We start from the raw sequence: 12,039 nt of genomic DNA on the forward strand, positions 1-12,039 counted from the left end.
AAAACTAACAATCTTTGTTTTAGGAGTTAGGCATGGAGGAGAAGAGTTACTTTGTAAATGGAATGTCGATAATTGGGAACCAGTATTCTTTCTCACGAGGAGGCTTGGGAATCAAAGTCATCAAGCTGGGGAATATTGCTGCCAGCTGACTAGGGATCTCACATCGAATGGCAACCTACAGATAATCAATTTTAAGTACATACACCAAGTCTACCGTACACCACATAAACTCTTTAAGTGCGGTTTTAGAGACCATGACAAATGCAAGCAGTGCAGGGCTCCGGGTTCGGACTTCTGGCACTTGGCATGGGAGTGTGGGAAGATAGCAGAATTCTGGGTGGCTGTGCTTGCAGTAATACATGACATGACCGGCATAACTCTGGAATGCTCCCCACATGTATGTCTATTGGGCCTGGTGCCATCCCTGAAAGGCATGGCATGCAGATTAACTAAAATAGTGTTATTACTAGCCAAGCGCAGGGTGGCTATGTCCTGGGAGAGCCGTGGGTTTCCCTCCACTACCCAGTGGTTAAAAGACATGGTATATTGTCAGGAATGCCTGGTTGTATACGCCGAGGAATTGCCCACCACTTCCAGGCCACAGGACATGTGGGAACTGCAGAGATAGTACCTCCGCTCACAATCCAATGAAGTGCCACCTGATTCTGAAGTATGATTATGTTGGGTTACACCGCCTTACTGTACTTACTGTATTGCAATATATACATGCACTTTGTTCGCAGAATGTATGCACTGCTGTACCTTTTTCTATGCCACACGTGTTATGTTTGGTTAAGTTGACTAAATTAACTTGAAATACGTATATGTGACATTCATAACTTCAATAAAACTTTTTTTTAAAAAAGGTCATCAAGCTGAACACTGGAAGGAATGTGGAAGACGGTGGAGAACTAACCCCGTCTTGGTCTCCGGTCTGGTGGCCTTCGGAACTCGGAACCCCTCCATTGCCAGTAGCCAAGGTGAAAAACCTGGGCGTGCTTTTTGATAATAAGCTCACGTTCCTCAGCCATGCCAATGCGGTGGTTTCGGCCTCTTTTTTTACTCTAAGAATGGTGAAGAAACTGCTCCCTTTTCTTCCCCCAACTGCAGGTAAAACCCTAATGTCCTCCTTGGTGCTATCCAAGGTGGACTACTGCAATGGCTTACTGCTCAACACACAGGAGCAGGTTGTGAACAAATTGCAGCTTGTCCAAAATGCTGCTGCAAGGATTCTTATGGGGATACCGAAGCACGCTTCTATTTCTCCCACAATTCGCGAGCTCCACTGGCTACCTATTAGAAGCCGGATAAAGTTTAAAGCCATGTGCATTATTCACAAAGCCTTGAACAACAACGGACCTGACTTCTTCAAAAGAGCATTTAAAATGTATAAACCCAGTCGAACACTACGCTCATCTTCGGCCCAACAGCTACAAATCCCATGCACAAAAAAGGTAACATGGGGAGATAGACGTTTTGAATGGCTGCATCAAAATTATGGAATCAGATCCCTTCCCAGATTAAAGACCATTCTTCTCTACTTTCATTTCGAAAACATCTTAAGACATGGCTCTTTAATCAGTAAGATGTCACCGGAACCCTCGTAATCTGCAAACTCTAGCGCCGAGACACCGTAAGGTATTTGTGCGCTCTAGAAATTTTAAAATAAATAAAATAAATAAAATAGTAGAGGTGTCCATTGAGATGAGGTGATCTGTGGGCGTGTTTTACAGCTTTGCATTTTGTATTAGGGACAGTGCCCCCAGGGAGGAAAGGCAAAAGGAGCTAGGAGGAGAAGGAGATAGTATGAGTTAGGAAAAGGAGTACGCAGAGAGATCGGGAAAGAGCATCTTATCACGAGCTCTGTAGCTTTGGCTACTTGACCCATACAACTTGAATGTACTTCTTAGGAAGTCTTCACGAGCTGACACCTTTAACTGATATTGCCTGGAAACGCTAAGTAGGGATGTCACCTTAGAGTTAGAATTGGGATAACCTAATGCCTTTCACTTTTCAGCCACAGATGAGGTCCGACTTAGATATTCGGGCCGTTCTTGCTTGTGTTTTGTTCTTGGAACTTTTCATTCTCTTTATGATTCATCGGATCAGGCTAACCCATAGATATGGCTTTGTATTAGTTCCCATGTATTTTTACAACCTCGTCTTGAGGTGCTTGTATATTCAGTTGTTTTGGGCTTTGTAATAAACCCCCTAAACTGGAGTTCGGAGTCTGTGATCCTTTGAGCCATGGTTACTACAGACTGTTGAATTGCCAAAAATGAGTTATTCCTCCCCTTTACACTTCTCAACAGGTAATAAAGATACATCGACCTAGGGTTCCTTGTTAAATTTTGGTAGTGGAACACAGCCTTTTCAGTTGGTATCAGAAGGACGGTTACCTCTGTAGGGTTGTATGTCACTACAAGCACACTTTTACAACGCATACCTTTACAACGCATTTTTTACAACGCAACATCCATTACAACACATTCCATTACAACGCATACGATTACAACGAAAATTAAAAAACTACATTTACAACGCATTCCATTACAACGCCTAATACCTTTACAACGTATACCACTACAACGCATAACATTACATTGCATGTTTAGGTAAGTATTGGATAGTGTAGGGGTACAATTTACTATTCTAACTCCAGGGGGTGCAACAGTAGGATAAGTGTAGGATAGTGTAGGTGTTGCGTTGTAAAAGTTTCGTTGTAATGGTAGTGCGTTGTAAAAGTTGCGTTGTAAAGGTTGTTTCCCCCTCTGTAGTAAGGGGAGAAGCTAGGGAAAGGTTAGTTAAAAACCTGACAGAGCCCAAGAGATGGTTGTCCAGAGGATCGAGAGAGGAAGACAACGGCGCGAGGTGGAGACCGACAGAGAGTGACGGTGCGTCGGGAACAGCAGTTCGTGGTAGAGTGAGTATGAATAGGGATGTATGTTTCTTAGATTGCGGTGATGAATTGATTGTGTGATGTCTGGCGGAGTTGGGATGAAAGTCGAGTGATTGTGGTTTCGTACTGTGAGCGTGCGTGGGCCATGTGATTTTTTATGTCAGGCACAAGGAGTAGCCTAAGATCCCGGGACAGATAGATTGTAGTGTAGAAGACACCCAGAGTTGTAATTGTCTCCCATTGATTGGGGGAGTCGTGAGACGTCATCAACAAACCCACTCGAGATAGGGAACGAGAGTGTGAGTGCTTGAGTAGCCAACGCTGGTCGTGGGTTACTGTGTGTGTAAAATCGAGTGATTAGATCCTATCAATTATTTATGTGACCGTCGGGCCGTTCGTGGGCAGATGGTCGAGGGCAGTTGTCCAGTCGTTTCGCGGACAGGCAATTGTCAGATTGAGGTAGATAATTACGAGTGACTGTCCGGTCGTATGGTGGGCAATCAATCAAGTGATTGTCCGGTCATATGATGGACAGACAGTTACTTGCAGAATGAGTGGGATGTGCGTGAGTGTTAGAGACAGATTGTGAAGGAGGGGAACTGCTGAGTGAGGAGGAAGAGTGACATCGAAGTATGCCACGCTGTGATAGGTCAGTTGGCATAAAGATGCGCTGGTATTGGTGGATTGACATCAGGAAGTGGAACGAAAACATTGTAGGTAAAAGAGTTGATTTCATCCTGAAATGTTTTAATGTTTTAGGGTATTGCAAGATCTTTGTAGGGGAGATAGAGGAGTGGTAACTTGGGTGGGGAAGAAGCACCGCCTGAGGATACCCCAGCTCATTACATGGCTACAAACGTAGGGCTTAATACTATAATTTTGCTTCAAAATTGGCAAAAGATTACTGAAAAGGAGGGAGATTTGGCTTTCCCACGTTATGGCTCATTCAGATTTCATGTGTTGTATCACTTGAAAGCAGTGATGACTGCGTTGCGACCTTTACCCAGACCAACACATTCTGAAGTGCAAGATGCATGGATGAGAGCTGCGCATGCAAGGAAAAGAGATCAAAGTCAGGAAAGGGTGAAGAAGTCAATCAGGGCGTTTCAAGATGCACGATGGGGCGCATTGGCGAAAAGATGGAGGGTAGAAACAATTGAGGGAGGTAGGCTGTTTCCTCTATTGGTAAAGGTGGAAGATGCTCAGAGGAGAAGATAAGAGGAAGAGGATAGTGACACAGATGACAGTTTACTGGGAAGGTTACTAGCAGAACGTCCAGCTCCATATAACCCAAGTTCGGAAGAGGGAATGAGAGCCCTTACAGAAGAAACTGGGGAGCCGCAGACAAGCTCTAGTGCAGGAGTAAGCGGAAGGATTTCCGCAAGAACTGAGAGAATGGGGACACAACCACTGAGGGGAACAGAAGCGAAGGGTAATATTGTTACAAGATTACCCAAAGCTGTTACAGTGCCGGTCACCATTGGTCCCATAGTGTCAATGTATGATCCAGAACAAGCAGAAAGCAGGAGCCTATAACGATCAACAATGGGAGAAAGTATTGGTTCTGGAGGGAATGGTATAGCGAGTGGAAGCGGTCACCCTTCGAGACCCATAGAGTCGAGTACACCTTTGTCACTCACGGCAGATTCTTCTAGAGGTCATGTGGAGCAGAGAGCAGCGAGGACAGGGTCATTGGCCGAATAATGCTCTAATTTGAGGATGTGAGAACCCCCAGTGAGAGGTCCTAGTGGAAGGATATCGGAAGATGACAATGGACAGGGAGTTTTGGGGAGTCAATCTGTCTCACGGAACATAATGGAAGGGAATCAGCGGGGAGATCAGTGTAGTGAGAGTGGAGAGTCGAGTAGTGCATCAAGTCTAGGAACGATTAAAGCTGCTATGAGGGCTAAATTGTTGGAGGTGGTGAGGTTAAAGGCAGAAGTAGAGGAAATAATCAGTGGAAATTTGCATTTGGAAAGGCTGGAACTCTATGAGCCAGATGAATTGCTGTTTGTGGCGAAGGATGTAAAACGCAGGGTGAGGAAAGCACATGAGAAATTGACAGAGTTGGCACAGAGGTATGATGTAGATTTGTCCAAAACGAAGATGTTGCACGGAAATCAACGGTTAAATTACAGTGATCAGGAACTAGAGGAGAAAAGGGTAATCATTCTGAAAACACATATTCGAGAATTGATTGTAGGGATATGTGCGTGGAGCATGCTTGACAAATGGGAGGAAAGATGGTCAAAGAAGAAGAATGGGTCAACAATGGGAGAGAAGAGGGGGGGACCGGGAGCTTGATAAGGTCCAGTGTCCGTGCTCCTGAATGAGTCGTTATATCAAAAAAGGACACAGTTCCATGACCAGAGGGTGCGTGAATGTCACCCACTGTATAGATACAGGAAGAGAGAGGGTAAAGGGTAGAGAAAAGTCAGAGGGAAAGGGGGTGAAAAGAGGTAGATACTATTCCCCGGTCTCAAGGATACACTCCCGAAGGGGAAGATCAAATCTTGCCTCTCTTTCGCCCTCACACACCCCGAAGGATGTCATGCTTCATCATCGGGCTTTTTTGTGCTCCTCGTCAGACCGGCGCTGCAATGTCTGACGGGCCCCCGAAGGGTCTCTTTGGCGGAGATCTTTTAAAGAGAAAACGCCGTATGATGCATGCAGGTGTGAGGGCAGGGTTAGAAAATGGGAGGGTTTCTTTTAAGTGAAGAGGTGCGTGCTAGTGAGTTAAAAATACCTAAGGGCATCCAGTCTGAGATGCTTTTATTTGTGTGGTGTCCTTGGTATAATAAAAAACCAACAGGTTAGTGTGTCACGTGAGGTTTCAATGTGCCTATGTGACAGGTCAAAAGGTCGACATGTTTCACGCCTGTGTGTCAGAGAGATCGATGGCGTTTCTTCAGGACCTAAAATGAAATGCACGTCTAATTAAATTGAGGGGGGCACACATACAAAAGGATATCCATTAGTCGCCTTGTCACTAATGGTTGGGTGTCCTAGAGTGAATCTTAGGGTGCATAACAGGATCTCCGTAGGTAGATACTGATGTGTGTGCCCTCTGTTAAAGGCCAGGTGCCTGAGGCTATGCTGCGCTGGTCGTGCAAGCATCCGGGAATAGGTTGTCTCGGAATGCTCTTGCTTCCGCACCTACCCCTTCCCCTCACACCTGCATGCATCATACCGCGTTTTCTCTTTAAAAGATCTCCGCCAAAGAGACCTTTCGGGGGCCCGACAGACATTGCAGCGCCGGTCTGACGAGGAGCACAAAAAAGCCCGATGATGAAGCATGACATCCTTCGGGGTGTGTGAGGGCGAAAGAGAGGCAAGATTTAATCTTCCACTTCTGGAGTGTATCCTTGAGACCGGGGAATAGTATCTACCTCTTTTCACCCCCTTTCCCTCTGACTTTTCTCTACCCTTTACCCTCTCTCTTCCTGTATCTATACAGTGGGTGACAATCACGCACCCTCTGGTCATGGAACTGTGTCCTTTTTTGATATAACAAAGAAGAAGAATGCCAAGAAGAGCATAGGAGAAACACTGCCTACAGGAGGAGGGACAATAGGGGTAGAGGCTTATCCATTGCGAGAGGTACCGAGTGGAGGGTAGGTGCATGTGCCTTGGAGTAGAGGTTATTTGGTGGCGTTTACCAATGATTTTCCCCGGCTGAGGGAAAAACCTGTTGAGTGGTACAAACAAGTTGATCAATTTGTCGAAATTTCAAAGGTGCTGTGGATTGATTTGAATACGTTGTTTGATATTGTGGTACCAAGTGATTTGTGGTCAGCTTGTAAAATTGCAGTTGACTGGCCGGCTTCGGAACCTGAGTGAGATTCTGTTACACATGGTCCTTCACCTGTGGTTATGAAAAACTATGAGCAGGGAATCACATGGTTGCAATCCAACATTTCACCACAAGATATTGATTGGGTTAAGATAGACAGAACTGTTCAGGAGCCAAAAGAGACTGTACATGCCTATTATGAAAGGCTCTTGCACGCCTTCAAGCAGTACAGCGGGTTGGAAACTCTCGGCCCAAAGAATATGGGACAGTTCGTCTCTAAATTTATTTTAGGATTAAGACCAGAGATTAGCTTTATAATTCAACAGCATTTGATCAGCTGGCAGAATAAATCCATGGACGAGATTCTACGGTATGCCAGGTACTGTAGTGATAAAGTGGACTCAAAGCATAAGAAGCTCAAGGATACGCTGATGCTGGCCCAAATGCAGAATGCAGAAAAGGAAGATCAGTCACAGTCAAGCGGAGGAAAGTTAGGAAGAAGACAGAGAAACAATCAAGGAGGGACCCAGAATGCATGAGGTCAGGGAAGGGGGAAACCCATAGATCCTAAGACAAGAGTAGATGTTGCCACGCTAAAGAAAACAACTGCATGTCATAATTGTCACAAGATCAGGCATTGGAAGTACGAGTGCAGATGGAATCCAGTTAAACAGATTCAAGAGGAGGAAGTGGTGTAGACACCTGAGGCCGTCAATACAGTGACGAGACCCAGATCTGTACAAGGGGGGGACAATAGGTCCGCAGGTACAAGTTCCATATCCACCAAGAATCCCACAGGGACATCGAACATACCAACAGATGCCCTTTATCGAGACCATTGATGAATTTGATTCAGACCCGTTGCAACAACAGTGTCTAAGGGGGGAGGAAGACTATACCCTTCACTCTGGCGTGTTTGCTTCGTATGCAGGAAAACGTGGTGAGCACCAGCTTTCGTAGGGTGACCTGAAGCTGTTGCAGATTCGAGGGGGCCTGTGTACAAAGTCATTCTGGGGTGTATAAAGCAGTACTCCTATAGTAGGCTTTTATATGATATTACATATCATTGTGAATTGGTTCAAAAACATAAAAAATTGGATTAGTTGAGGGGGTGGGGGTGAATTCTCATTTACAATTAGTATAACAAGCGATGGCAAAGCCAATAGGCCTCGCCTACACAAGAGCTATTGGCTTTAGTAATGTGTTTTTGCCATGCTGTACAGTGTGGCTGCTGTTCAGCATTTCTCAAAAGTTAGTGGCGTGGAGTGTCCTAGATTAGAGTGGGTGAAGTAGAGTATTGTAGACTTTATTTGTTGGAGTGGAGTGTCGTAGAGTGGAGTCGGGGAGTACATTGTGGAGGGGAGTAGAGTTCAGTGGTTCCTTGGAAAAGAGAGTCGTAGAGCTGCAGTGTCATGGAGAACATTGTCATAGAGTGGATTGGATTGGGCAGGGGTGGATTAAAATGGAGTTGGCTGGGGTGAATTGGAGTGGGGTAGATTGAAGTGGGGTGGGGTGAATTGGAGTGGGGTAGATTGGATTTGGCTGGATTGGATTGGGTGGGGTGGATTGGATTGGACTGTGGTGGATTGGATTAAGGTAAAGTGGATTGGAGTGAGACAGACTGGAGTGGAGCAGATTGTTTTGGATTGGAGTGGGGCAGATTGTTTTGCATTGGAGTGGGGAAGATTGTTTTGGATTGGAGTGGAGCTTAATGGAGTGGGGCACATTTTGGGAAATTGGAGTGAGGCAGATTCAAGTGGCAAAGATTATTTTGGGATGGAGTGGAGGTGGCCCATAGTCTGTCAAAATAGTTGAGGTCATTACCTCTGCCACTCTGGCTAGACTATGACCTACCATATTTTGAGATATCTGCCGGCCCTGCACAGATCTCCATGCGTGCTCCTCTGAAAGAACTGACAGTTTGCAGCACAGTTGTCATATATTAGATGGCCGCACAGAAAACTTTTTTGTTTTTCCAAAACCAGCTTCCAAAGCATGAGTTTGTTTTACAAACACAAAATAATAATGACCCAGACACCCTAGAGGTTGTGGGGAGTCATTTTAGATTTTTTTTCAATTTAAGACCACCAGAGTTTCAATAGCGGTGCTGAACAGAATAAAAAGAACATGAGACCATCTGCTTTAAACAGGGGTGAATTGGAGTGGGGTAGATTGGATTTGGCTAGATTGGGGTGGATTGGTTTAGACTGTGGTGTTTTGGATTGAGGTAAAGTGGATTGGAGTGAGGCTGATTGGAGTGGAGTGGAGCGGATTGTTTTGGATTGGAGTGGGGGAGATTGTTTTGCATTGGAGTGGGGCAGATTGTTTTGGATTGGAGTGGAGCTTAATGGAGTGGGGCACATTTTTGGGAATTGGAGTGAGGCAGATTGTTTTGGATTCGATTGGGGAAGATTATTTTGGGATGGAGTGGAGGTGGCCCATGGTCTGTCAAGGTAGTGGAAGTCATTACCTCCGCCACTCTGGCTGGACTATGACCTACCATATTTTGAGATATCTGCCGGCCTTGCACAGATCTCCTTGCATGCTCCTCTGAAAGAACTGAAAGTTTGCAGCACAGTTGTCATATATTAGATGGCCGCTCAAACAACTTTCTTGTTTTTCCAAAACCAGCTTCCAAAGCATGAGTTTGTTTTTCAAACACAAAGAAAAATAATGACCCAGACACCCTAGAGGTTGTGGGGAGTCATTTTAGATTTTTTTCAATTTAAGACCACCAGAGTTTTAATAGCGGTGCTGAACTGAATAAAAAGAACATGAGACCATCTGCTTTAAACAGGGCAGATGGTCATATTTACCTACACCGATGTCCCAGCTCCGTCGTTGCTGGGTTCTCGATGTTGAAGCAGGTGGGGGCACCACTGACAAAGACATGATAGTCTGCCAAACTCAAAATAGAGTGGACAGACTGCTAGTTTGGTGGACAGGGTACTCTGAACCTTTGTGGCAGAGTACCCTGTCTGCCAAACAGTAAAACAGACCCTTTGTCTTCAAAACTCTCTTTAGACCCAACTCTTCCCTAATTCTAAAAGACATGCTGACTTGTTGTGTCCATCCTTCTGAACAATTTCCCAGATTACCTGCAACAAAAGACTTCCTGAGCTCTAGCTCCCTCCTTTCAGAGAAGAAGAGGTTTGGGTCTCTTCAAAGACCAATTCCAGGTAGGATTAAACAGGAGGGCAATCATAGACTAACAAGGGCCATGCTTCTTTGATTGGTGAAGGCATGAAGAAGAGAAATGTGAACAGGGCTTCATTCTGTCATCATGAAAAGCTGCAGGACAAGTGAGTCATTTTACTGCAAGTCAGTACAGTTTACAGTATTTTAGGGCTGGGAACCAGTTGAGAAATAAAAGAGGAGAATCTCTTGGTTACCTGATCTGATTTGCTTAATGAATCATACCAGACACTGCTAGGTGAGCCTTAGTAAAGCACTGTTTACAATCTCAAATCAGATTGCTTGTTGGTACTAAGAAGACATTCTACTTGGAAGAATACTTGTCTGTCTGGAGAAGAACTTAAGAGTATGTGACTCCTGCTTTCCCTACGACCTCTGACTCAAAAACACCACTCATAGGCTCATGAGAGCTGACCTCTCATAGAGCAAAAAGGAAAAATGGCGCAGTCGGATGTCCGAGGACCATCCTTGAGAAGTTTGGGAACATGTGTAACATCTGAAGTTATGCAAAGTTTGCTACACGTTCTGAAGATTATGACATTTGCCCTCATTTGGGTCCTTTCTCAGCATCTGCTTTTGTTGAAAGAGTCTGACGCTGAGTTTTTAAAGGACTGCAGTTCCCAAAAGTTACTCCCTTTCAAAATCATCTACTAGTGGGCAAACCTTTGGTTCAGTGTAAAAAACAAATGAATAGTTGCCTCCTGCTGGTCACAGCCGTCATTAGTGTGGTTATATTTTAATTTCAAATTCAGCATTTTAATGTCTGGGTGCTACATCAGATTTACTTAACTCTCTGGAAAATAGCTACCACTTCATACAGTTATAGACATACACTCTCCATTCAATAATATTCATTTGAGAAAGGTAGTCCATTCTAAAGAAATAATTAACAAACACGTCCTACCTGCCTGATGACCAGGGCTTGCTTAGTGCTTTGCTGAAAACAATTGATGGGGCTGAACATCTTCGCTGAGCCAGGCTCTTCAACTGCTGAAAAAGGAAAGTACAGTTACTAGTTAGTTCTTTTCTAGTGTAACTTCTGCATTTGACATTATGTAATATGGGGGAACATCCTTTACAACAAAACTTTTACAACGCGGTACCATTACCACGCAGGTTTTACAACAAATGTCATTACAATGACTTGCGCTGGAGGGCGCTGTAGGATAGGGAATAGTTTAATTTACTATCCAACACCTTCCCTACTATCCACGGGGACTGGAGTTGGAATAGTAAATTAAACTATTCCACTATCCAGCGCCCCCCAACGCAAGTCGTTGTAACGACTTGCATTGTAAAACCTGCGTGGTAAGTACGGTACGCGTGGTAAAAGCACGCATTGTACCATCATACATCCTGTAATATGTGTTCCAGAGGGGATGCTTGGCAGTGGATCTAGGTCATCTGACCCAGAGGCAGTGAAGGATACAGTACAAATTAATTAGATACGTAGTGTGGACGGTGAACGCCGTCCTACATATGAGTGCGCTGTTTTTCCATGAAACGCTAAGGTTTCTTCTCCATCTAATTCAATTTATGTTAAATTTATTCCATATATATAACAACTCTGTAATCCATTTTGGCTTTGCAAATGATTTATAGTTTTATTTCACAGTTTCATGTAGGATAATATTCCATTTATCGATACATCTTATATTCCCAATGCATTTCGGGTCTCTTAAATAGGACCCTTCGTCAGGGGACTAGAAAAATGAAAGGAAACAGGACCAATTAATTCACTGTCCAGGATATACAATTATGAACCATTTCAGTATGCAATGTTAACATGAAATTAACCATTTTCCAACTTAAAATTGGTACGTTATTTCTCAATTCAAATGTAGAATGCAGTATACATAGCTTTCCATAATAACGAGCTAGTACATATATCGTTATTTTCTGCCAAAATACACATTAGTGGTGCGCGTTAACCTAACAATACTAAACATCAACAACATCCATACATTAGCGTACTCTACTTACATTCGACCATCCGGTCTGTTGCATAGAAGTAAACTGGCGTCTCTGTGTTGCAGTTTTACGCGCCAAAAACAAAACACTGACTTTCAAGTAAAGTTCCGGACACGTGATCGGAACGTCATCCAATCGCGGCGGGGTATTACATCAGTCATGTGCCAAGGTCCGTGTTTGC

General features: G+C 44.3%; 1 protein-coding gene across 2 annotated transcripts in view; it reads right to left on the bottom strand.

Moving 5' to 3' along the window:
- Positions 1-12,039, bottom strand: part of TAGAP (T cell activation RhoGTPase activating protein) — a 493,639-nt gene that overhangs the window by 279,937 nt on the left and 201,663 nt on the right. The window contains exon 2 of one of the 2 annotated variants that reach the window (XM_078649131.1): positions 10,792-10,877. In XM_078649131.1, the coding sequence (XP_078505257.1) occupies positions 10,792-10,877 (86 nt within the window). The remainder of the gene's footprint in view (positions 1-10,791; positions 10,878-12,039) is intronic. The other variant, XM_078649132.1, reaches the window with a different exon arrangement.

The sequence above is a fragment of the Lissotriton helveticus genome, chromosome 6 (genome assembly GCF_964261635.1).
Source record: "Lissotriton helveticus chromosome 6, aLisHel1.1, whole genome shotgun sequence".
Taxonomy (NCBI): Eukaryota; Metazoa; Chordata; class Amphibia; order Caudata; family Salamandridae; genus Lissotriton; species Lissotriton helveticus.